At 38.9% G+C, this 27,973-nt stretch overlaps 1 protein-coding gene across 1 annotated transcript in view; it reads right to left on the bottom strand.

Moving 5' to 3' along the window:
• The window catches only part of ENPP3 (ectonucleotide pyrophosphatase/phosphodiesterase 3), a 95,305-nt gene that overhangs the window by 22,466 nt on the left and 44,866 nt on the right, over positions 1-27,973 (bottom strand). Inside the window, exons 13-19 of the mRNA XM_004450132.4 lie at positions 27,215-27,343; positions 26,809-26,840; positions 23,705-23,832; positions 10,970-11,036; positions 8,640-8,727; positions 6,901-7,079; positions 5,417-5,468 (exon numbers count right to left, since the gene is read on the bottom strand). Coding sequence (XP_004450189.2) covers positions 5,417-5,468; positions 6,901-7,079; positions 8,640-8,727; positions 10,970-11,036; positions 23,705-23,832; positions 26,809-26,840; positions 27,215-27,343 — 675 coding nt within the window. The remainder of the gene's footprint in view (positions 1-5,416; positions 5,469-6,900; positions 7,080-8,639; positions 8,728-10,969; positions 11,037-23,704; positions 23,833-26,808; positions 26,841-27,214; positions 27,344-27,973) is intronic.

Genomic DNA, 27,973 nt, shown 5'->3' with positions numbered 1-27,973 from the left:
GACATATGGTAAGGGGGCCTGCATTTGTAAAGTCCTATGATACTGCTGGCTATTTTTACTAAGCCAGGAAAAAGTCAGCAGCTGTGAAGGAACGACCTTTTCCTACTGGGTTGAGCTAGAGGTTCTAGTTATATATGATCATTTTCATGAGTTGGAGAGCTAATACTAATCATCAAGCAAGGGCCACACCCCAAAACAATGACATCAAATGCTGGCAGAATAGAGCCAAGGCATCGGGGGTTTTATTATCATTTTATTTATTTATTTAAATATATTGTTCTGGTGAATTCCACGTGCATACAAAATAAAAACCAGGATTAGGGGGATTTTTCTGGGACACTCTTCCTCCTACTCCTCCAAGACTCTGGTAATCCCCTTGGGGAAGCACGCCCCTTCCCAGAAGGGCTAATGTGATTGGTCACTATGGGCTAAGGGCAGGGAGCCTTATCCCTGTAGTGTGGCTCCCCTGGGCAGAAATTGAGGGCTGGGGGGATGGGAGAGATGGGCATGGGAACATCCCAAGAAAGACTTCTGGAGTCAGTCCAGGTATCCTGTCAGTCAGGAGATTCACTAATTATCACACAAATGTAAGTATATTTAAAAGGTAAGGGGCAGGAGGAACCAGCAAGATGGTGGCAGAGTAAGGAGCTCGTGGAGTCGGCTCGTGCTACAGGGCAGTTAGCAAACACCCAGAGCTATCTGGAGCTAGCTGAAGCACCTGTTTGGGGGCTTCAGGAGGCCAGAAGAGCATCCTGCAACATCCTTGAAGGAATGGAAGGAGGAGACTGCCCACCTGCAGAGAAGACTCGTAGTAGAGGCTCCACACCCCGGAAGCCAGTGTCCATCCTCCACTGGAGGCACAAGCCCCTAGGGAGCTGTTGCATGGCTGGAATAGAAAGCTCCACTTCCCAAAAAACAGGGGAGGAAGAGGCAGTTGGGCACAACTTCAGCTACTGATGAGTAAATTTAGTAAAATATATAAAGTATAAACTTGGGAACAGCTAAAGTTTGAGCCTGTCTCAGTCAGAAAGAGGCCGGTAGCCGCTGTCTTAACTCCACACCTGGCACAAGGGGAAGCAGAGCGGACTGAGAATCACAGTGCTGGTGGGGACTGGCTTCTTTCTATCCAGGTCAGACTGCAGGTCTAGCCTAGGCCCAAGCGCCACCTCCAGGAAGGAGGAAACTGCGGGGACCTCCACCAGCCTCTCTGGGAAATTCCTGGCCAAGATGTGGAAGCTGGTTATTATCCTTCTCTGGTGACACAACCCATCCCAGGAGCTATTCTGTGGCTGGAATTGGAAGCTCTATTTCCCAGGGGCAGGGGAGGAGAAGATGGTTGGCTGCCAATTTCGGCTACTGATTGGTAGATTTGGCTGGCTGGGATATAACCCTGGGAACAGCTGGTGTGTGAATCAGCCCAAGTGAGAAAGAAGCCAGTGGCATCCATTTTGACCCCACCCCTAGCCGGAGGGGAAACCAGGACCAAAAATCTCAGTTATGGTAGGAACCAGTTTCTCAGCCTAGGCTACAGCACCCCTTCTGGCAGGGAGGATGCTGGCGGGCTCTATACCAGCCTATCGAGGTAACTGCAGGTAATTTTGACTGGCACAGATTGAAAATCAGAAGTCTACTGGGGCAACTATGGTCATCTTGGACCTGCACTGCATAGATTGCTGCCCACACCTGCAGCTCCATCCCTGCCCCAGGCAGGGGAGAAAGGGGCATGAAGCTTCATCAGTCTCTCTGGGCAACTACAGTCTAGGCCTGCACGACTTGGAATATTTCACACAGCTGTGACTCTGCCCCTACCCCTGGTAAAGAAGAAAGTTGGAAGAAGCTTCATTGGTCCCTGGCACAATGCGGGAAGCTTGAGCTTCCACAGCTTACAGTGCCAACTACATGCTTGGCTCCACTGTACAACCTGCAAGGCAGAAAGGGCAGGAAACCCTAAACTAAAGAGAAAAACTGCACCAAGAATAAATACTCTAGTAAGCCAGATGTGAAGACACCAACAAAAAATTACAATCCACACCAAGAAACAGGAGGATATGGCCCAGTAAAAGGAAAAAGATAAGCCTCCAGATGACATAAAGGAGTTGAGACAACTAATCATAGATGTTCAAACAAATCTCCTTAATTAATTCAATGAGATGGCTAAAGAGATTAAGGATAATAAGAAGATACTGAGTGAGCACAAAGAAGGATTTGAAAGCATACATAGAAAAATAGCAGATCTCATGGGAATGAAAGGTGCAATCAATGAAATTTAAAAAACATTGGAATCATATAATAGCAGATTTGAGGAGGCAGAAGAAAGAATTGGTGAGCTTGAAGAAATGGGCTCTGAAAATGAACATACAAAAGAACAGATGAAGAGAAGAATGGAAAAAATTGAACAAGGTCTCAGGGAACTAAATGATAGCAAAAGGCATGCAAACATGTATGTCATGGGTGTCTCAGAAGGAGAAGAGAAGGGGAAAAGGGCCCAAGGAATATTAGAAGAAATAATGGTAGAAAATTTCCCAACCCTATTGAAGGACATAGATATCCATGTCCAAGAAGCACAACGTAATCCCATCTGAAAAAATCCAAATAGACCAACTACAAGACACATACTCATCAGAATGTCGAATGCCACAGACATAAAGAACTCTGAAAACAGCAAGAGAAAAGCAATGCATAACACATAAGGGATCTCCAATAAGATTAAGTGCTGATTTCTCACCAGAAACCATGGAGGCAAGAAGACAGTGGTCTGATACATTTAAGATACTACAAGAGAAAAACTTCCAGCTAAGAATCTTACATCTGGCAAGACAGTCTTTCGAAAATGAGGGTGAGATTAGCATATTCACAGATAAACAGAAACTGAGAGAATTTCTAAGCAAGAGACCAGATTTTCAGCAAATACTAAAGGGTGTGCTAGAGCCTTAAAATAAAAGACAGGAGAGAGAAGCTTGGAAGAGAATCTAGAAATGAAGACTATATCAATAAAAGTAACTAAAAGCATCAAAAGAGTGGTGAAAGTAAAATATGACAGATAAAACTCAAATAGTCAGGAATAAGCTTAGCCAACGATATAAATCACTTGTATTCAGAAAACTGCAACTCAGTGTTAAAAAAAAAACAAAAAAGGCCTAAATAAATAGAAGAACATTCTATGCTCACGGACTAGAAGACTAAATACCATTAAGATGTCAATTCGACTAAAATTGATATATAGATTCAAAGCAATCCTGATAAAAAATTCTACCAACATTAAAGAAAAAATTGAGAACATGATCATCAAATTTATTTGGAAGGGAAACAGGTCCTGAATAGACAGATACATCATAAAAAGGAAAAGCAAACCCTCATCTCCAGACTTTAAATCATATTATCTAGCTACAGTGGTAAAAACAGCATGGTACTGGCCTAAAGACAGACACAATAGACCACTGGAATCAAATTTATGGTTCAGAAACAGACCCTCACATGTATGGTCAAGTGATTTTTGACTAGTCTGTCAAACTCATACAGCTTGGGCAGAACAATCCATTCAACAAATGGTGCTAAAAGAATTGAATATCCATAGCTGAAAGAAGGAAATAGGAACGCTATCTCACACCTTATCCAAAAATTAACTCAAAATGGATCAAAAACCTAAAAATAAAAGCAAGAACCATAAAACTTCTAGAAGAAATTGTAGGAAAATATCTTCAAGACCTGGTGGTAGGTGGTGAATTCTTAAAGGAGGTAAGAGTAGGACTGAGTGGACTGCTGATGTTTAATATATGTAGAAGTTTTAATTAGCTTTACTGTAAAAGTGTAGAAATGTATACAGTGGATGGTAACACATAGTGAGTAACAGCTAGTTTATAAATGGGGATGAAATGTTTCTAAATGGATGTTTATAAATGGATGAAAATGGTAATCTAGGTATATAAATGCCAATTGACAGAATGCTACAGAGTAATCTAGGAACTGAATAGCACAGTAAACCAAGAGGTGGATGAGAATCATGGTTGATGGTACAGAGTGTCCTTTGTGAGCTAGAACAAATGCATATCACCACTGTGGGGTGTTTAGAATGTGGAGAAGCATGGGAAAAATACAGCTGAAGTGTCCTATGGACTGTGGTTAATAGTAATAATATAATATTCTTGCATCTATGCGAAAGATGTACTGTGTTAATAATGAGGCAGTATGGAAAATGTGAGCCAAATGTACACTATGAACATGGTAATAATCAGATGACATTATTTTATCTGTAGAAAACGTTCCACCACAGTGTGGTGTGTTGATGGACGGGTGTCGTTTGGAAATTCTGCACATGTGCATGATTGTTTTATAAGTTTACAACTTCTGTCATAAAAAATATATTTTAAAAGCAATAATAGGGTGGGTTGGGAGAAAAACACACCAAATGTAAGATAAGGACAATGATTAGTAGTAAGATTTTGGCAATATTCTTTCATAATTTGTAACAAACATCTCATGACATTGCAAGGTGTTGGTGGCGGGTTGATGTATAGGACTCCTGTATGATGTTATGTATGTTTGCTTTGTAAGTTCACAACTTTTACTATACACTTATTTATGTAAGTTCAAATATAAAAATAATAATAGGGTTGGTTGGGGGAAAAATACTTTGGCTAGCAGTAATATTTTGACAATTCTTTTTAATCATTAGTTAGAAAGGTTTAACAACAACGCAAGTTATTGGTGGTAGGGTCAGGTATGAGAGTCCTGCATGATTTTATATATGTTTGTTTTGTAAGTTCACAAATATTATTATACATTTATCATTTATGTATGTTTATGTATGAGTGATATTCATCAATAAATTAATTTTTAAAAAAAAAAGGTAAGGGGCAATGATGATATTGCTGCAGGCCAGGCATTATTCTAAAATCTTCCAAGGGATTGACTCCATTATTCTTTATGACTAAAGGAGCTACATGAGATGAGTACCATAATCAGGGAAGAGGCAACAAGGCCCAGGGAGGTGAAGTAACTTGCCACAGTTTACACAGCCAGGAAGCAGCAGGGGCAGGGCTGAGGGCCAGTGCACACCTAGGAAAGGGAATAAGGGACCGGAGATGAGGCATGACCATTCAAAGGAATCTGCTGTGCTCCTGGAACCTCTATTACTGCCCCATGCTCACTCTGTTGGTTTTAGGTCTGTGCTTTTTCCTGTATATTACATTGGTAATAAAAATGTTTATGCTCAAAAGGCTCTGTGAACCTATTTTGGAGAATCAGAAAAAGCCAATGCTGTGCTTTGTTTTGAAGCCTTGTTGGCATAAACCCGGTTCCACAGGGAAGGGCCAGGAGGAATTTGGGAGGTGGGCAGGAATAAAACCAGAGTTATGCTGGCTTGAACATTCTGAAAGATCCAAATACCAAAGACTTATCATGTTTCCCATTGACTTACTTTCTTTTTGGGTGAGATTTAGCATTTGATTCACACGTTCTACATCAACAGGCTGCAAGAAAATGGAAGAAAAATAAGTTGAAGTAATAATAGGTTCTAAAGGGTGATCAAGACAATTTCTGCAGTAATTACAGGAGGGGTTTTACTACTGAGCAAAGAAGCCAGAATAATGAAATTAAATTCTAATTTTTCCACTTAGTCTGAAATACAGAGCTAGTCCTACTGACTTTTGCGTCTGTGAATTTGCAAAAATGTGGGGCAAAGCAGCCTGACCACAGCTGGAATCAGCAACTGAATTGTGACTCCAACATTCTAGTGCATCTCAAGCTTTGCTGTGCATATAAAGTGCCTGAGGATCTTGTTAAAATGCAGACTCTAATCCAGTAAGCCTGAGGCAGGGCCTGAGGTTCTGAGTCTCTAACAAGCTTGCCAGTGATGCAGATGCTGGGCCTAGGATCATTTGAATAGCAAGGGGCCTTTTTTACAGATAAAACTTGGAGTTTGGAGTCAGATAAACCAAGCTTCTGTGACCTTGGGAAAATCAGCTAACTTCTCTGAGTCCTCTTTATCTCTCAAATGGGGAATAAAATGCCTACTTTGTACTATTATGAGAATTAGGGGATGTAAAGTCTTCACCTACCCTTGGCTATATGGAACCCAAAGCAGCAGATGTTTATTTAGTTCTACAGTCACATTTTGAACTTGGCATCAGAGCTGCCTTGACATTAGTCTTAGCTTGATGGACTCCAATTTAACCTGAAATTCCAGCCTCACCCAAGTGCTCTCATTCTCTTGCTGAAGGGCTTGGGCCTTGTCTTTGAGCTTGGGTTCTGACTCGTGCCTTGTCTCCTGGGATCTGAAGTCCTGCTCCTGGAGTCAGCTTGGTGCCTCATCCGCCACAAGGACCTTCCCAACAGGAAGTGTCTGTTGGCCATCTTCCAATGTCGCTTTTAGGGATTCTCCACTGCTTTCCTCTGTGATTCTCCCTGCCAACTGTTTATCTGGGTTTATCTGAAATAAGACCAGACCTGCTGCCCCTTGGGAACACAGGCTGTTCTCTGGGCACTTCCTGCTGAGTGGACTTCACAGCAGCTACCCCAGGGATGTGTCTAATGCCAGCTCACAATTCCTTTCCCACTCCCAGCTCTTTTCTGCTCTAAGTAACCAACCATAACGTATGAGGAACCGTTTATAAGGGAACTCAAAAATAGATTCAAGTGTCAACATATTTTGAATGGCTAAGGACAGTTAGATCACAATGGAATTATTTAATTTCCTAATAGGGCTTCCCCATTTACAAAGCATATTCACATGCTTAATCTTATCATGTGTGCAGGACAATCTTGCATTTACGGAAAAGGTTCAAAGAAATGGACGGCTTTACTTAATAAGCATCTGAGCCCAAACACAACCAGTTGTCCCCTACCCCATCAGAGACCAGTTTGCCCTTCACATTTTTATGGTTACATGGAATTATTACTCACATTTTGTAGCTGGGAGCATGAACATCCTAGGGAATCTGCAGGCAATGGATTATTAAAGTTGCAAACAGAAGGCACTGACACTTCCTTAGCATGGGACGGCACATAAAAAGGTACTTTCAGAAGATGGTTTAAACTCCCGTGGGTCCCATTGTTTGGGGCTGGTTTAATGTGCAGAAGATCTGTTTTTGAAAAAATAAGGAAAAGTAGACTTCAGATTCCTAGGCAGGGGCTGGGGGGGGCAGGGAGACAAATGCCTGCAGTTTCTCTTCCCTTACTAAATTCTACTGCACCGCAGCGATGGCTGCACTGGCCACTGGGACTATCACCTGTCCTTCTAGAGAAGAGGAGCAGGCCCTGCAGATGCGCTCCAGGAAACCCTTGTGAACTGTTTCCATCCCACCAGGGGAAAGAAGCATTATGAATGATCACTTTTCTGTAAGTGTAGTACGGTTTCCTAGTATGAAAAGCTATACATTTTTTAAAATCATGTTTTAAAAAGTTAAATAATTTATAGACTTAAGCAGAGCATATTGACTTAGTTTTATGAAAATTCTTTAAGGGCAGGGATACTTAAAACATTTTTGCTTAGGGGGAGTGGATGTAGTTTAAGGAGTTGAACGCCTGCTTCCCACATGGGAGGTCCAGGGTTTAGTTCCCAGTGCCTCCTGGAACAAAAACAAACAAACAACAAACAAACAAACAAATGAAAAACCAACTTAGGGGAGGCCCTGTGGCTCAGTGGTTAAGTGGCACCTTCCCACTTATGAGGTCCTGGTATCTCAAAAAAAAAGAATGAAGTTAGAAACCTGCATCAAACCAAATACAAAATTTTAAATTTTTTAAATTTTTTGCTTAGAATTTTAAGTTTTTCTAGTTTTTTTCCCCTTTAAAACTAAGGCATGCCAACATTTTACAAACAGGCTCTTCAGTGTTTCCTACTTAGCTCCACCTAACAGACCTCTCCTGGGCCTGGAAGCCTCGCTAATTCCTTCCGACTGTCCCTGCAAGGGGCCAGCAGCTCTGACCACAGACTCAGTCATGAGAACCAAGAATTTAAATTGTTAAGGCTGCAACAGGGTATTTTTAAATGGATCCTCTTTTTCGGTCTCTAAATGACAATCACTACAAACCAGTGGAGAGATCAAGAGAGAGAATTGTGAATGTATTTATAACCAAGTTGCTAAAGCTAAAGGTGGAATTGCAGCTTACTCATTGCCTTGCCCAGATGAATGATTTGCTAATACAACAGTGTGAGACCACGATGGAGGCAAAAAGGTACATGAGGTTCCCTAAAACTTTCATTCTTTAACATTTTGTAATGTTGATATAATAGCAATGTGATTATTCAAATAGGACTTTCATACCATTCTTTTACGCCAGGAGCCTTCTCTCTCTAAATACAAACAAAAAAACCTGGAGTTTTTTGCTTCTTTTCCTGCTTTGAAAGTTTTAAGTGTTATTTTCTTTATTGAGTTTTATTATTATAAATTAAAATATACTACTTAAATAATAGGAAAGCTTGGTCTCCTGAGATCTAATGTGTATCAACAAGCAGAAAAACAAACAAAACATTTACTCTTTTAGCCGAAAGCTATAAATAATTTTTTCTAATCTTTTCAACTTTCACTCTTCTTAATGCAGAACATCCAGGCTCTAAGGTTCAATTTATCACCAATTCCAAAAGACATTTAAAAATATACATTCACCTTTTGTTGGAGAAATTATATGGCTATACTTACCACACATTAGGTTATAGACTTCAATATTGTCAAATGGTTCAATTTCAGTCTTCTCTTTAAAACTGGGTCCTTGTGCCAAAAAGATAGCCTAGGGGTAACAGTCATTCTGTTACTATTTGCCATCTAGACCATCAACAGACGTTATTACAGCTCTCCTCCACACACTGCAGGTCTCCGTAAGGATTTCTTCTCAGGCATTTAAAATGATTTTTAAACCATTTCTGCCCATTGATGTTGGGCAGAACACAATTAAAATATAATCCATGTTATGTTCACTGCCCACTGACACAGCAGCGCATGTGTCAAGAGATGAGCAGAAAGCAAGCAGCAGGGAACAAGTCACACCAGCACAACTCTACGAGGGCTGAGAAACTCCTATCATAATTTCATTATCTAACGTCACACGGCATTTTTATACCCTTTCATATCATTGTTCAAATATCTTGATAAGTGACTAAAATGTTAAAGTTTCTAAGCATTAAATTTTTGCACAACTTCCCAATCTACTTATTTCTCAGATACATCTCCATTACTAACAGGATGAAGAGACGTCATTATTTGGATTTATATTTAACAAGTATTAACATAGTTATATTATTTATAACAGATTTAAGTGTTTTTTATTGTAAATAACTAGAAAAAAGTGTCAAACATAGATAAGCATTTCTTTTCTGGGAACAATGGCATGGGCATATACATAATTCTTTTTTTTCCAGGACAATCAGCAAAGAATTGGAGGCATAGGTTTTTCTTGCAACAATTAACTTGTCATATATAGTACCTTGAATAATATAAAAATTCTGACTCCAGAGATTTTTCCAAATATTAACAGAGATGTAAGTCACCATAACAAAGTTGAGACAATATGTCCATGAAGAGTATGACATTTTGTTCTATTTGGAAAGGGATATATGCTTATATTCCTAATACATATATTGTGTGTGGGTATGTACACATACACAGATGGAACTAGAGAAGACAATCAGATTTCAAAAATCATAAAGCTTAACTTATATGGAACCCATCAGTTGGATTCTAGAGGTAGATTCAGTACACTTTCTCCCCTGGGCTTGCAGAACACCATCCACTCCCAGTTTCCTTTCTTCCTTCCTGGTGGTTACTCTAATTCTTTTTGATGGTAACTCTTTTCCTCCTAAACCTCTTTTTTATTTTTTATTTTATTTTTATTTTATTTATTCATTTTTTAAAAAAATATTACATTCAAAAAATATGAGCTCCCCATTCACCCCCACCGTCCCCACCCCACCACTCCCCCCACAGTAACACTCTCCCCCATAGAAATGCCCCAGGATTCAGTACTTGGTCTTCCTATCTACACACAATCCCTGGGGATCTTATCCAACTCATATTTTCAAAATGATTTATATGCCTAAGACTCATTTTTTTATATCCAGGCAAGATTTTCTCTTTAATTGCTATTCAACATCTTTTCTTACAATCTAATAGATATTTCACATTTAGCTTGTCCATAATTGTAACAAATGAACCATACCAGTACAAGGTATTAATAATGGGAACCCTGTATTTTATGTATGATTTGTCTACGAACCTACAACTTTTTAATTTAAACAAATAATAGTAAAACTTGACCATCTGAACCCCAGTTCCTTTCCGAAATCAGCTACAATACAGGTAGCTAAATCCTTCCAATAACTTACAAAGGCCTTCAGTAATCTCAGTCTCATCCCAACACATTAGGCAAACTCCCACCCCAGGGCCTTTGCACCAGCTGTTTCTTCTGCCCAGTACAATTATCTCCATAAGGCCGAAAGTTTAATTCCTTTACCTTCTTCAAGTCTCTGCTCAAACATCACATTCTTTTTTTTTTTAGGAGGTACCAGGGATTGAACCCAGAACCTCAGACATGGGAAGCAGGCACTTAACCACTGAGCTTCATCTGCTCTCCAATAAGAGTTGGTTTTCTCATTTGTTTGTTATTTTTAGGAGGCACTGGGGATCAAACCTGGGACCTCATACATGGGAAGCAGGCACTCAACCAGTTGAGCTACATCTGCTCCCCTCACTTTCTTGATGAAGCTTACGCTCTCCACACTATTTATAATCATCACAGACTCCCATTACTCAATTCTACTTTTTCTTTATTTTCCCAAAGCATTTATGATCTAACATATGGTATACTACAGTCATTTTTTAATGTATATTGTCTCTATCTCTGCTAGAATGAAAGTTTCATGAGAGCAAGAATCTTTGCCTATTCTGTTCACAAATGTATCAAAAAAGCCTGTACAGTGTTTATCATAGAGTAAGTGCTCAATAAATATTTAGTTTAAAAAATGCAGTGTAGTTACCTCCATGCTCTTAAACTCATTGTCATAACCGTGGTTGCCGCCTCCACAGAATGTGTAAGCTTTACTCCTACAAAGAAATGGTATTATTACACTTTGATAAACATACTAATGTGAATCCTTAGCATCAACTGAACTTTAAGAGATTTTATTTGGTTTCTGCTTTTGTATAACTAATTTTTTCTGTCAATAATAGCCTAAATATATTTATTTCCAAAATAAATTTTCCTTCAACTCTTTGAATTAATTTAGGAAATCTGTGTTATTATCACTGATTAGTTGTCTTAAATACTTTATCTTGTCAGGATATTTGTTTGTTTCTTTGTCTGGGCCATCCCTTCTTGTTTCCTAGTAAGGTTTGTAATTTTTTGCTGACATCTAGGCATCTGAATATGTTGGCGAATTTACTCTGATGGTCAATTTCTTTTCTAGCCTAGTGGTTTTTGTTTCATGGCTCTTCTTTGATTTTTGGTTCAACTTATTCTGAGCCTTTAAAATTGCCCAGCTTAATGTTATGAAAATCATGCCAGGTACCCACTAATGGGGCACAAATGTTCTTCCAGGTTTTCAGGACAAGAGAGCCTTAAAAATAATTTTTCTCCTTGCAGTTTCTCAGCTGGTCAGCAGATGGTGATCATCAGCGAACCTTTCCAGAAAGGTGTCTCTTTCAACCTCCACATGCCACATGATTCTGATTTGGCCATAGCTGAGATTCAAAGTGGGCTCTGCTGGCCAAATTCACTGAAGAATAACCACTCTCCATACTCTGCTGTACACTCCCTCTTTGCAGTGAGGAAGACATCTGTCCCTTTCTCAGCTGCAGTGGGTTTTATCCAAGCTGTGCACATTGAGGGTGGGGGATGGGGGCTGTTCCCAACTGCCATGGGGGTTAGTAACTCATGGTTGTTGTTTCAGGTTCTTTCTTTTTATCCCTCACCCTCCTGGAGTTTGCACGGCATTGTCCTGGCCTGCTGGCCCCCAAAGAAGTCCTTCAAACAGCTTTTTGCCCTTTCTCTGTTTTTGTATGAGACAGTTGAGCCCTGCTTACGTACTCTAAACAGGGTTGCAATGAATTGAATGACAACACAAAATGCACAAACATATGTTATCAGTATCTCAGAAGGAGAAGAGAATGGAAAAGGGAAAGAATATTGAGGAAACAATGACTGAAAACTTCCCAACCCTTATGAAAGACATAAATACCAATATCCAAGAAGGACAATGCACTCCAAACAGAATAAATCCAAATAGACCTATTGAGATAACTACTATTCAGAATGACAAATATCAGATATAAAGAGGATTCTGAAGGCAGCAAGAGAAAAACAAAGCATCACATAGAAGGAAACCTCAATAAGATTAAGTACTGACCTCTCATCAGAAACTATGGAAGCAAGAAGAAAGTGGTATGATTTATTTAAGGTACTGAAAGAGAAAAACTGCCAGCCAAGAATTCCGTAGCTAGCAAAACTGTCTTTCAGAAATCAAGGTGAGTTTAAAGGCTTCACAAACAAAAATTGAAAGAATATGTTACTTAAAGACTAGATCTACAAGAGATATTAAAGGGAGTGCTGCAGATGAAAAGGATAAAACAAGGGTGAGAGACTTGGAGAAGAGTGTAGAAATGAAGATAATTAGGAAGATTAAATTAAAGGGTAAGAAGAAAGACAATTGTAAGATATGATAACAGAAATCCAAAGGATAAAATGGACAAACGAAGTAATACCTTTATAGTAAAAACATTGAATGTTAATCGATTGAATTCCCCAATCAAAAGACACTGACAGAATACATTAAAAAATGAGTCACATATATGTTGTCTATAAGAGACTCACTTCAGGACATAAGAACACTACCAGTTGAAAGCAAAAAGTTAGAAAAAGATATTCCATGCAAATAGTAACCAAAAATATCTATAGTAGTGATACTAATATTGGGCAAAATAGCTTTTAATGCATAACTCTTATAAAGGATGAAGAAGTCATAATATATTACCATACTAAAAGGGGCAATTTGGAAGAATAAGTAACTATAATAAATGTTTATGCACCTAATCTGGATGTCCCATAGTACACAAGGTACACACTAGCTAAACTGAAGAGAGAAATAGATGTCTCTACAATAATAGTTGGATATTTCAATACACCACTCTCAGCATTGAACAGAACATTTGGACAGGAGATAAAGAAATATAGAGCTTGAAAATATGATAATTTAACTATATCTTACAGACATTTATAGAGCATTCCACCCAAAACAGCAGGATATACATTCTTTTCAAGTGCTCATTTGATCCTTCTCCAGGATAGACCATACACTGTGTGACAAGACAGATCTCAAAAATTTAAAAAGATTAAAATTATACAAAACACTTTCTCTGAATATAATGGATTGAAACTAGAAATTAATAATGGATGGGAAAAGGGAAAATTGACAAATATGTGGAGACTAAACAACACACTCAAATAATCAGAGAAGAAATTGTAAAAAAATTCAGTAAATACCTTGAGACAAATGAAAATGAGAATACAATGTACCAAAACCAATGAGACACAGCAAAGCCAGTGCTGAGAGGGAAACTTAGAGCCCTCAATGCTTACATTAAAAAAGAAGAAAGAGCTAAAATCAAGAACAGCAAAGTATTCCCAAAACCAGCCAAAGGAAAGAAATACTATAGATCAGAGCAGAAATCAAATGAAATTGAGAACAATAAGACAATGGAGGGACTCAACAAAATCAAAAGTTGGTTCTTTGAGAAGAACAAACCCTTAGCTAGACTGACAAAAAAAAAAAAAAAAAAGATGCAAACAAATAAAATCAGATATTACCACTGACCCTGCAGAAATAAGGGAGATCATAAGAGAATACTATGAACAACTGTACACCAAAAAACTAGACAATGTAAATAAAATGGACAAACTTCCAGAAATACATGAATGGCCTACACTGACCTTAGAAGAAATAGAAGACCTCAACAAGCCAATCACAGGTAAAGAGATTGAAACAACTATCAAAAACCTACCAAAGGGAAGCAGACTTGGCCCAAAAGATAGGGCATCTGCATACCATATGGGAGGTCCACGGTTCAAACCCCAGGACTCCTTGACCCGTGTGGAGCTGGCCCACGAACAGTGATGATGCGCACAAGGAGTGCCATGCCATGCAGGGGTGTCCCCCGCATAGGGGAGCCCCATGCGCAAGGAGCACACCCCGTAAGGCGAGCCATCCAGCACGAAAGAAAGTGCAGCCTGCCCAGGAATGGCGCCGCACACACGGAGAGCTTACACAGCAAGATGACACAACAAAAAGAGACACAGTTTCCTGTGCCGCTGACAACAACAGAAGCAGACAAAGAAGAACACGCAGCAAATGGACACAGAGAACCAGAGAACAGACAACTGGGTGGGGGGGGGGGGGAAGGGAAGAGAAATAAATAAAAATAAATCTTAAAAAAAAAAAAACTACCAAAAATAACTAGATGGATTCATAGTGAATTCTACCAATCATTCAAAGACAGTCTGTATTGGTTAGCTAAAGGGATGCTGATGCAAAACATCCAAAATTGGTTGGTTTTTATAAAGGGTCTTTATATGGGGGTAGGAGCTTACAGGTACCAGGCCATAAAGCATAAGTTACTTCCCTCACCAAAGTCTATTTTCATGTGTTGGAACAAGATGGCTGCTGATATCTGTAAGCGTTCAGGCTTCCTGGGCTCCTCCCTTCCAGGGTTTTGCTTTCCTCTGGGTTCAAGGTTCCTTTCTTCCTTGAGCTTGCTTCTCTTTCCTCTGTGTGTTTACTTCCCGGGATGCCAACTTAACACTTCAGCATCAAACTCCAACATCAAAACTCCAATATTGGGAAGCAGCTGTGGTTCAATTAGTTGGGCTCCCATCTACTTTATGGGATGCCGTGGGTTTGCATCCTGGGGCCTCCTTGTGAAGGCAGGCTCACCCACACGCTGTGGAGTGCCACCCAGCCTGCAGATGCCATGGAGCACCACCTGGCCCGCAAGTGCTGTGGAGAGTCCACTCAGCAAGGTGACGCAACAAAAAAGGGAGACAAGCAAAAACACAGAAGAGTGCACAGCGAATGGAAACAAAGAGCAGACAGCAAGCAAGCCGCAAAGGAGGAGGGGAAAAATAAATAAATATAGACACAGAAGAACGCAGAGCACACGGACACAGAGAGCAGACAAACACACACACACACACACACACACACACACACAAAGCCAAAAGAGGGGGGATTAAAAAAAAACCAAAAACTCGAATATTAAGAACGCTGTTCTTTACTGTTTCTTTTATCTGTGAGTTCCCACCCACTAAGGGTTGGATACTCAATGTCCTAATCATAACTCAATCATGCCCAGGTACAGATCAGATTACAAACAAAATTCAATATCTATTTTTGGAATTCATAACCATATCAAACTGCTACACAATCTAATAACAATCTTGTTCAAACTTTTCTAAAAAATTGAACAGGAAAGAGCACTTCCAAACTCATAGCCAACATCACACTAATACCAAAACCAAATAAAGATACTATGAAAAGAAAGAAAATTACAAACCAATTTCTCTAATGAATGTAAATGCAAAAATCATGAACAAAATAATTTCAAAGTGAATCCAATAATTAAAAGAATTACGCACCATGATCAAGTGGGTTTTATCCCAGGTATGCCAGGGTTTTTCAACACAAGAAAATCAATTAGTGTTATAAAACACATTAATAAATAAGACAAAGAATCACATGATCCTCTTGACTGATGCAGAGAGGCATCTGACAAAATACAGCATTCTTTCTTGATAAAAATATTCCAATAGGAATAAAAGAAAGGTTTCCCACTGTGGTAAAGTGTATATATGAAAAACCTACAGTTCGTATTGTACTCAATGGTGAAAGACTGAAAGCTTTCCCACTGAGATCAGGAACAAGACGAGAATGCCCACTGTCATCACTGTTACTGTGCTACGATTAGTATAAGGAAATAGGGAAGACAGCTGGGCCTACAGACAACATGGAATCCCACCCAGAAACTCCCTGTGGCAGTTTGATACTGTTTATGAATTCCAAAAAGAGATATAGCTTACAGATTATGTTAATAAATTGGTCTGTTCCTATGGACATGATACCTTTTGATTTAAATTCAAAGGCCTTACATTTACTTAATTAAATTGAGTAGGGCTTTGATCCAACCATATCATTAGGGCGGCTCCTTGTGAGTCCCTACTCTTTTTCTGGGTTATATAAATGGATACTCAATCAGGAAGACAAGGAAAGAGACACATGGAAGCAGATACACAAGAAAAGAGGAAGGGAGCTCCATAGACACGGAAGAGGACAGCTGACCTTGTGAAGAGAACAGAGCAGCTGAGCCCAGAAAGAAATGAGCCCTGGGAAGAGAGAGACAAGCTCTATTCCAGCCTACAGCTGAGATCGGAAAAAGCTGGGACCACGGAACCTTAAGAGGGAAGAGGAAGGCTGAACCCTCACAGATGTTACCCACTATCTTGTTCTAACTCGTGGCAACAGAGTTTGGTAAGGAAATAACCTTGAGGTAGACTCAGGTCTTGTAACTGTAAGCTTTTACCCAAAATAAATATCCTTTATAAAAGCCAACAAATTTCTGGTACTTTGCATCAACAGCCCTTTGGCTGATTAATACACTCCCTGAGGGAAGGCTGCTACTAAGAATAAAGCCAGAAACAGTCTGCTTTGGAACTCTTTCTGTGGTCAAAGGGAAGTCTCAGATAACTCCAAACAGGACTCCCCATTGGTCCCTGATAACTCTAAATAAAAGGCCTTATCACTGGCCTCCTGAGACCTAATAAGTGGGGCAACCAATCAGAACAGCAAACAGCTGGGGACCCTCCCCAACTTCAGGAAAGAGGAGGAGGAAGGGTCTTATGAAGACCTAACCTGGGCCCCATATGTCTCACCCTGTAGTACAACCTGCACCCATGCTTTGGGTGTGTATTTTATTTTATCTTATTTCTTAATACACTCTTTACTCCCTTGCCTATATATATATATTTTATATATAGAGAGAGATATATAATGTATATATATAATATATATATCTCTATATATATAATACTAGAAGCTCTACCTAGAGCAATTAAACTAGATAAAGAAATAAAACACACCCAAACTGGAAAGTAAGAAGTAAAACTTTCACTATTTGCTGATTATATGATCCTATATCAAGAAAATCCTGAAAACTCCACAATAAAGCTACTAGAACTAATAGACAAATTCAGCAAAGTGGCAGGATACAAGATTAATAACATGCAAGAAATCAGTAGCGTTTCTATACAGTACTGATGACCAAACTAAGGAGGAATCAGAAGAAAAAGCCATTTACAAAAGTGACTTAAAGATTCAAATATTTAGGAATAAACTTAATCAAAGACATAAAGGACCTGTATTTGGAAAACTACAAAACATTGCTAAAAGAAACCAAAGAAGACTTAAATAAATGAAAGCTGAAAGACTAAATATCATTAAGATGTCAGTTCTATCCAATCCCGATAAAAATACCAACAGTCTTTTTGGCAGAAATGGAAAAGCCAATTATCAAATTTATTTGGAAAGATAAGGAGCACCAAATAGCCAACCATGTCTTTTAAAAAAATGAAGTTGGAGAACTCTCACTTCTTGACTTCAAAGCATATTATTTAACTACATTGGTGAAAAACAGCATGTTACTGGCATAAGGATAGAAGATTGACCAATGGAATTGAATTGAAAACTCAGAAATAGGCCCTCACATCTACCATCAAGTGATTTTTTTTTTTCAAGCTACTGGGGCCATCCCCGGACCTTGTATGTGGGAAGCTGGTGCTCAACCACTGAGTCACATCAGGTCCCCTGAGTTGGTGTTTTCATCTGTTTTGCTTGCTGGTTTTTTTTGTTTTGTTTTGTTTTTAGGAGGCACCTAGGAGCAGACCTGGACCTCCCATGTGGGAGGTGAGCACTCAGCCACTTGAGCCACATCGGCTCCCCTATCAAGTGATTTTTGACAATGCTGTCAAGCCCTCCCAGCTGGACCAGAACAGTCTATTCAACAAATGGTGCTGAGGGAACTGGATATCCATAGTCAAAATAAAGAGAATCCCTATCTCACACCTGATACAAAAATTAACTTAAAATGGACAAGGACCCAAGCATAAAAAACTATAACCATAAAACTCCTAGAAGAAAATGTAGGAAAACATCTTCAAGACATTGTGGTAGGCAGTAGTTTCTTAAACCTTACTCTGAAAGCATGAGCAACAAAAGAAAAAACAGACATAGAAAAACAGACAAACACTTTTGTCCTTAAAAAGACTTTGTCAAGAAAGTAAGACAGCAGCCTACTCAATGGGAGAAAAATCTTCGGAAATCACATATCTGATAAGGGTTTGATATCCATGTTACATAAAGAGATCATACAACTCAACGATAAAAAGACAACAAACCCATTTTAAAATTAGGCAAAAGATCTGAATATAAACTTCTTGGAAGAGGAAATACAAATATTATGTTGAATGAAATAAGTCAGACACAAAAAGATAAGTAGTGTATGGTCTCGTTAATATGAACTAAATACAATGAGTAAATGCAGAGAGGTCAACTCTAGACTACAGGTTACTAAGAAATAGAATGTGGGTTGAGAATGGGAGCTGATGTTTAATGTACGTAGTATTATTAGTAAGGTTTATTGTAAAAGGGTGGAAATGAATAAAGTTGATAGTTTTACATTATGAGTATAACTAACACTGCTGATCTATAAATGTGATTGTGGCTGAAAGAGGTAGTCCGTGAACATAAATATCAATTGAAAGGAAAACAGAGATAATCTAGGGAATGTAGCGCAAAGTGATTTTGGTGGTAGGTGAAGATTGTGGTTAACAGTATAAATACAAGAATCCTCTTCTTTAACAAAGTGCTAAGAATATGGTAATATGGGAAAATTATAACTAAAGTAACTTATGGATGATAGTTAACAGTAATATTATAATATTTTGCAGCAATGGTAAGAAGATATTTCAATTCCAAAGGACTAGAATAGGGGGAAATAAGAGGGCATGGGATTCTTCCTTTTAGAGTAATGAAAACATCCTAAAATTGACTGAAGTGATGACAGCACAACTTTGTCATGAAAATGAGAGCTGCTGAGGGTACACATTGTATGGATTGTACAAAGCATGGGACTGTATAACACAGTGAATCCAGTGGTGGAAGACGCACTGTGATTAACAGAACAAATATGAGCACGTTTTCTCATGAGTGATAACAAATACGTAATACTAATACAGGGAGTTAATAATTGGGTGGATTGGGGAAAAATACACACCAAATATAAGATCTGGGCCATAGTTAGTAGTAATATTTTGATGATGCTCTTTCATAGTTTGTAACAAATGTTTACAGCAATTTCAAAGTGTTGGTGGTGGGGAGATGTATGGGAACCTTGTATGATGATATGCATGTTTGTTTTGTAAATTCACAGCCTTTACTTACTGTTTATGTATGTTCATTATGAATAATATACACAATAAAATTTTATTTAAAAAATTAATAACTGACTCTTGCTCAGCTTAAAGAGAAAATTAAAACAAATCACAAAATTAAAAAATAAGCCACAACTTCCCAGGCCACACTCAACTCCCAGTAGAGGCAGGAAACGAGGCTAACAAAGTCCCTGGAATGGGGAAGGCAAGAGGAGTTCTACTTTATCAGGATTTATCTTTGGTTATCTTAAGGGCCAGTTCATATCCTAATCTTAATTTCTTCCAAAAAATGTTGGCATAAACCAAAAACCCTTTACAAAACATTTTTATTCTTATCATATAGATATTTGTTTCCCCAAGATTACTATAATTATTGGGGATAATTAAGTTTAATTTCTGTACAGGAAGCTAGAGTGTATGTTCACAAATGAAAGAAAGAAAAAGGTCTTTTGAACCAGGTCATCATTAACATTTTGTGAAACTGACCCTTTATGTATCTTTCTATATTCAGAAAATTCTTTTTTATATATATTTACAATTCCTAACCCAGCTCAATTAGAAACCTGTAGTAAATATTGCAAAATTACATTCAGAAGCAAAGACTAAAAATATTGCTTGAAAAAGTTCTATTCACATTCCACTGCTTACCAAGTGGACACTTGAGCATTGAGAAATGTACTCTCCTACTGCTTGCTTATGTTTTCCAACAATTAATTTAGTTCTGGAAATTACATATGGAAAAACGGAAGCTGACATTTGGAAAGGATGAGGTGATCTTATCTTGCATAGTTGAGCTCAACTTCCAAATATTATATGAAACTTTCTAGAACAAATTCTCTATTATCTTCTCTGTGTCTAATTAATAAAGCTGAAATCAAGGCTAGATTTCTCAGTCACAGCAGGTAGATGAGGAAGACTTCTTTCCTTTTATATAATCAGTTGCCAACACCCAGGTATTCTTTCTCTGTCATGCTTTTCTCATTTGTTCCTTCCTTTCCTCTTCTACTGCCATCATTCTAAGCTGGATCATTATTATACGGGGCCTGAATGAGTTTGCTAATTGATCATCCTGCCTTCAGGACTTCAGTATCCTCCTACATAACAGACCTCACACACACACACACACACACACACACACACACACACACACACTCCCCTATTTAACACTAATTATCACTGCTGGAATGGGAACCAATGTTCTAATGAGTACAAATATGGAAGAGGATGTGAGATACAAAGACTGTCCTGGAGAATATGGGTTGTAAGTTAACCACACCTATTTTCTAGTGATATGCCCCTACCTGGCTGCACTGTCCCCTCCCTTTCACAGCTTCCCTTGGGCAGTCACATTGCTGAGGACTGGGTCACATTTCTAACTGGCCTCCCAGCTTTTCGCTTGAGTGTCCTCCACGTAGCAACTAAGTGAACTCTCCAAGATGCAAGTCTTGCTATATTCACCTCTGACTACCCAGTATAAACCAACGGTCTCCTCCTTTCTTCAGGAGAAAAATCATCCACATAAGGTCCTTCATGCAGAGAGTACTTCATTTACCTAGTGCTCCAGCAACACTGAACCACCTGCCCTTGATGGTATCCAGTTCTTCCTTCTTCCTTCTCTCTGCCCATCCTAAAACCTAGAGCTGCTGTTGGTTTAAAAATGGTGCCTGTCTCTGAGAAGAGCAATTGAGAAAGAAGTGCCTATGGCAAGACACAGCCTGGAAGTACTCAAGGCTTGGCAAGCAGATGACTGACTTCCAGCCAAGAAAAGGGGTCTCCTTCCTCCTGCAGACACAGTCCCCATAAGGGCTTGGTAAATTGAGCTCCCACTCACCTTCCTGGCTGGGAGCCTCCTAACAGTGCACTGCATGGGGTGGACCTGCTGTGTGGCAGCATTTAGTTGAACCCATCCTGAGTCTTCAAAACTCAGGTCAGGAACCACTTCCAAGCAACATTCTCCAAGGCTCCCTAACACTCAACCCCAAAGGTATGTTGTCATCCTCCCTGCTTCCCTGAGCCTTGCACTCCTAAGGCAGCAATTATCATCCCTGATTAAAATTTTTGTCTTCCTTCCAACTTGGGCAAAGCACTTTAAGGTGGGGACCTGTCTGTTACCTCCAGTTCTTAGTAAGGTGCCTGGGACTTATTTCGCAGATGCTATTCTAAAATACGAAGCTATCATTTATTTTTTCTAAAAAAAGCACTTTAACAATACTTCAACTATAGTTTCATATAATTGCGCTACCCCAAACTAGTAAAATATTTTAAGCAAAACATGGATGTTGATGGAAACAGATTACATTAACAAAGAATGGCAAGAAAATAATAAAGCCAGACTAATCTTGTGTTATAGATGAAGAAAATGAAGGCCTGAGCTATTAGCTTTGTCCAAGTTCTCACAAGGGGCCAGAGGGGAGCCAGGGACTTTGAACTCTCAGGTCATCGCTAATAGTTAAAAAAACATAGAAAGAACATAATATGAGCCTGGATATTCATGCTTGATACCCAGAGGTATTCTGACTGCTGGACTCTCCTTCTGTGGTTCTGTAACCCACAGACGTTGCCATAGGGACAGGTGTTTTCTCCATTTGCATCTAACCACTTCGATCTCATCTTCCTAACAGTAAATATTTTGGAGAGCCTACCACCACAGGGACCTATATTTATTTATACCTTACATACATAAATTACAATCTTGTATATTAATATTAGTAAAGCTCAGTTTTGTTCATATGTTTAGAAAAAGAGGTGGTTTCTTCTTTTTTCTTTTTTAGAGACTCGTCCTGAGTCTCAGTACAGCCCACAGACATACACAAGGCTGTGACTCTTCAATCCCAAATAGAGCGGCCATCGCCATCTAGCGGGCTAGTTTAAAACTGCACATTCCCCGGCCTTGCTGTGCACTGCTTGGATTTACCAGTCATCTCATAACATAGGCCCTGTCAATTCCACAGCTCCATAATACTGGTACATCCTACTCCCTGCTCTTCTTTCCTCTACTCTTTCTTTGTCAGACATAACCTTCAGCCACTCCTGTCATCATGTGTGAGCCATGGGTTTAGCCATCCTCTTGTTATTATGTAGCATATGAAGCAAGATAGACCAGAAAATATACTCAATTATGTCCACTTACCGACCTAACAAAATACTGGAATGAAGTACAAAAGTAGGAAACATTAGTGCACTACCGGAAAGTATATATTTACTTGTTCAGTGGCTCACTGTCGGTCTCCACCTGATCACACACTCCCTGAGAGCAGGAATTTGCCTCCAACCCAAATGCCTGGAACAGGGCCTGGCACACACAGCGAGCAGGCAGTAGAATGTTATTGACTCAATGTATTAATTGGTTCTTTGGGGATGGAGAGATTCTCTATAAACACATCTGTATTTTGCAAATGCTCAATGATCAACATGGATCACAATTTTAAAGAAAGAAATAAAGATTACAACTACTTTGTTGACACCTTAAAATAGTGTTCTTTTTAAACACAAAATTATAGAGATGACAAAAGTCTTAAGGAGTCATCAAATCAACTGCTTACTACCAGCCTGGAAGACAACTGATATCTTTATCCTGACTGCTGCCTAAAGACAGACCAGGGCAGGTGTCAGGAACAGAAACAGACCCAATCTTCTCCCTCATTCTTTTCCATATTGGGAAGATTAGGATACTGAGCTCATAACAACAAGTTCAAATACAAAAGAACTAGATAGCATGGTAGTATGTAAAAAGGTAAAGATATGGTCAATGCTCAGGAAAATTCTATGACCAGAATGGTGGGATAAGGCTAAGTACACTTATGATAAGAGATGGTCACTGGAAGTATCAAAAGTAAATAGACAAGGGAAACGGACTTTGGCCCAGTGGTTAGGGCGTCCGTCTACCATATGGGAGGTCCGCGGTTCAAACCCCGGGCCTCCTTGACCCGTGTGGAGCTGGCCATGCGCAGTGCTGATGCGCGCAAGGAGTGCCGTGCCACGCAAGGGTGTCCCCCGCGTGGGGGAGCCCCACGCGCAAGGAGTGCGCCCGTGAGGAAAGCCGCCCAGCGTGAAGAGAAGGTGCAGCCTGCCCAGGAATGGCGCCGCCCACACTTCCCGTGCCGCTGACGACAACAGAAGCGGACAAAGAAACAAGACGCAGCAAATAGACACCAAGAACAGACAACCAGGGGAGGGGGGGAAATTAAATAAATAAATAAATCTTTAAAAAAAAAAAAAAAAAGTAAATAGACAAGCCAACCTCACAGCCAGCCACTGTTGGTCCACCAGGAGATGAACTTTGTCGATTCTGACATTGTTGGCAAAGTGCAGTCGTTTGGGCAGATCAGGGGTCAAATAGGGTTTGAAATGCTGATCAGATTTTCGACACTGAAAAACAGAAAATTGTTTCTTCATGACACTTATAAATGGACAAACTGCTTCAAAATTTCATTTTTAAGACAATTTGTTAAGCACTTTTGAAAAGGGGATTTAAACTCAGTGAATAAAATAGCAATATTAAATCTGTTATCAATGTGGTCACACTCTCAAGTTATATTGTCTTTATTATTGCAATAATATTTAGGTTTCAGTCAAAAATCTGATTTAAATTATGATTTGGTGTTTGACACTTTTTTGTTTTTATTCCTGTGCAAATATGACACCAACATGAATCTCCCATCCTTTTTAATAAGGGAATAGGTATAAGTAATCAGTCTAGATTTAGAGTGGCAACCATAATGTTTCAGTATAAATTATATATGAAAAGCATATAACATATTAGTAGATATGGGCAAAAATTTTTAGAAATCAGCTTAATTGAACCCAAAACATTTTCCAAATTAACCCGTTAGCCTTTCAAATAACCGACATTTGCTTAATTTTCAAGTCAAGTCAACAGCTTTAGAAATTCCCATATTTATGAAAACTTCATAGTTCCCATATAGAAAAATGTTAATAATTACTGCTATCATGATGGAGTATTTTTAAACTGTGTAAAAATGAACATTATTCATTCATGTAAAGGAAATGAGAAAATGAGAAACGTTTTTCTTACTCATAACCTGTTGGAGAAGCAAGGAGAAAAGAATAAACAGAAAAGTAAGGTTTATGGGAAATGAATTTCTTTTCTATGTCTTCATTTTTTCATTTATTTTAAGCTCACTAATTCATAAATATGAATGTCTATGTCACTATTCTCTCATGCTCAATTTATTTAGAAAAATAGAAGCTATGAAATTGAAAAAACACGATTAAAAAAGAAATACAGATATTAGTAGAAAAAGAAGAGTTACAGAATGGAACAGAAAAATGCATTTATTGCATATACATTTGTCAATATTTTTTCTTATTTTGGTATCTTTTCTTTGGGCTTCTTATCCTCCCACTTTTTCATTTATCATCACTTCCTTCTTAAGCCAATATTTTTACCAACTTCCAGGCAAGCACATGATGACAGCTGCTGAGGATACAGCTCCCCTCAAAATGCAGGGACGTGCCCGAGGACCATGGATACTCTGACAAGCCACACTTTCCTAGTTGATGTGCAGCCAGGTCAATCTAGGGAACATTGGGGCTACACTGTCAACCTCCATAAGAAAGTACAGCGTTATTCCTTGCATTGGCGAGCTGGGATGAAGATGACAAAGTTGAGATATGGTTCTGGGCATTTTCTCCAAAAAGAAACTTGATGGTGATACATCTCTTATGTATCTGGAACACTGTGGGACTTCAGAGTTGCCAGCTTATGTTCCCGTTTGTTCAGTGTAAGCTTAATATACATTCCCAGAGCAGCACTACTGGGAGCACAGTAACATCACCACTGCAGTCTTTTCCTGGGAATACTGGGCTGCTGTGGGACATGACAGTCCACTTCTTTGGGCTCTACAGTGCCAGGCCCAGCCCACATCTGTGCTACCATGGAATGGATTTCCAAAGCCTGTGGCATCTGTGGTGGATTGAATTGTGCACCCATTCTGCGTTTGCTCTCAGTCTTGCTCTGCATTCCTGTGGATGTGAATCCATGGTAAATAGAGTTTTGAAGCTGTCATTTTAAGTTAAGCTGTAGCTCAACTGGAAGGGGCTGGGTCTTAATTCTGATTCCTGGAGACCTTTCAAAGAGAAAGAAGCAGAAGGTAGAGAGAGAGAGAGCCATGGGGGGAAGAAGTCAGCAGAAACCTCGAAGAGAATGGAGGACTTGGCCATGACACTGGACAGACAAGAAAACAAGGACTGCCGGCCAGCCACTGGCCCCAAGAGAAAGCAAGCCTTGTACCTTCTAAACCGTGAGGCAATAAACTCCTGTTGTTAAGCCAAAATATTCTGTTGTGATATTTATCATAGCAGCCTAGCAAAACTAAGACAGTATTGAATCTCCTTTACCACTGGGATTGTTAAGAGATTTGTCCATCCTCACTATCAGGACTTCAACTATATGGAGTATGAGGTGATGGAACAAAAGGGAAACAATACGTGGATTTAGAGAACCCGCACATTGAAATCTAAACTATCACTAACAAATCCAGTAAGCACCAGTAGGGGGTGCAATTGTTCCTCATGCTTATCCTCAAATCTGAACATTACAGTGTAAGAGGAACAAGAAGTAAAAAATAACTCTAAAGGATTTCTGTTCTCATAGTCATTCCTGCTTCAGACCTGCAGTGGGTCCCAAGTTATAGCAACCATTCTTTATCCAGTCTTTCCTTACCTTCAATAATTTGCATTCCATCCTCACAGTTTTTACTATAAATGCATATTGCCTATAAGGAAATGAATTTAGCCTTATCTCAAACAATAGCAAACTCATGAACTCCATATAATGGTAGATATATGAATATGCCTAAATACATAACTCAAATTATGACACAAGAGCATTTCAGTCCTCTCTAGCAGTACTGAACCTCACTTTGAAAAGCATTGCTTGAAGTTTTCTGGGATTGTCCCTACTCATTTATGTACAAACTGGAACGTGGGAGCCAAACAAAAGCAGTTGCAATTATAATTAGATAATTTTTCAAAAAGATGTGTAAAAGTCTATGACTTATGATTTTCTGATTAAAGTTAACACCTCAAAAAATTTGGAAAGTTATTCTGCCTAAAGCCTCCTAGCACAGCCCTTCCTTTGAATGGGATATCAGCCAGCTCAGCAAATCATTACCCCACACTAATTTCCTGTATAGGTTACAATCCTCAGGCGAAAACTACTAAGATGAAAGGAACTGATATGCCTATAAAATAGTGTTGATGGAGGTTTTAAAAAACTGAATTTCAAGTGGCTTGGATTCAGAAATAAAAAATATAAATTTCTGGTAATCCAGATGAAGGCCCTCACATAATATAGATGTATTGGGGAGACTGTATACTTACACTGAGGTTCCTAACAATTTCTTCAGAATTAACTGTTTCAAAAGAGAGAAAAAATAAGTCACATTATAATTGGTACTTGACAACGACTAAAAAGGTGAACAGCTCAGGTAGATTTGACACCTTCATTTATTAAAGACAATGAAATGGCAAAATTAAAATTATTTTAAGCCAAGAATTATTTTAGGATTTATGAATGAAGTAGAATATATTTTAACCTAATAATGCCAGATATTAGCAAAGATGTTAGATTGTACTTAAATGGGAATTTCCCATTTGCTTCTGTTGGTCATCCTTAAAAATAAGAAGGGGGGGGTGGCAAATAACCCCTTAGATCCTCTCAGAATTAAGGTGTTATTATTCATTACAAATTTTTCCTTGATATGCATGTGAGTGTCTTCATACTTACAAGTATAAAAGTCTTGGGGTATATTACGAGACCTGATACGAGCTGCAGGCCCTTCATACATGTAGAAGTTTATTTGGGGAAAATAATCAGTCATAAATTCCCTCTTGTCACAAGAAGTCTGCTCCATTCCTGAATTTAAAAAACAGAAAAAATAATTATCCACCATATATGTAGATGATAGTAGGAGATACTTTGTTTGAACAGATCTCAACTAAACTCTCTGGATAACCTATACAATTTATCTTATTTCATTACTCTAAAGGGTAGAACTTGAACATAGTGGCCATGGAGTAAGGGTTCTATCTATGAGCAAAGAATAAGCAGGCATTATAAACAGACCATCTATTTAATGAAGATTAATGAAGGTGATCTTGAAGACAAAACCTTTCATAGGGAGGTAAATGAACACTGAAAAATAAGTGATTTCTACATAAAGAAAACATGACACATTTTTAAATCAAAAAAGCAACATTCAAAGAGCAGATGTGGCTCAAGTGATTATGCTCCTGCCTACCACATGGAAGGTCTGTGGTTCAGTTCCTGGTGCCTCCTAAAGAATACAGCAAGCTGGCGCAATGGCCAGGAGTGGCAAGCTGACACATCAAGAAGATACAACAAGAGACACAAGAAGAAAAACATAACCATACACACAACAAAGCAGGGAGCAGAGATTCCCATTGCTTCCTAAAGAGGATGAGCAGTACGATGAGCTGGCGCGATGGGTAGGTGCAGCAAGCTGACGTGACAAGATGAAACAGC

Source organism: Dasypus novemcinctus, chromosome 11, assembly GCF_030445035.2.
Source record: "Dasypus novemcinctus isolate mDasNov1 chromosome 11, mDasNov1.1.hap2, whole genome shotgun sequence".
NCBI lineage: Eukaryota > Metazoa > Chordata > Mammalia > Cingulata > Dasypodidae > Dasypus > Dasypus novemcinctus.
The sequence above is the reverse complement of the archived record's forward strand: the minus strand, read 5'-3'. Positions and strand labels throughout refer to the sequence as shown.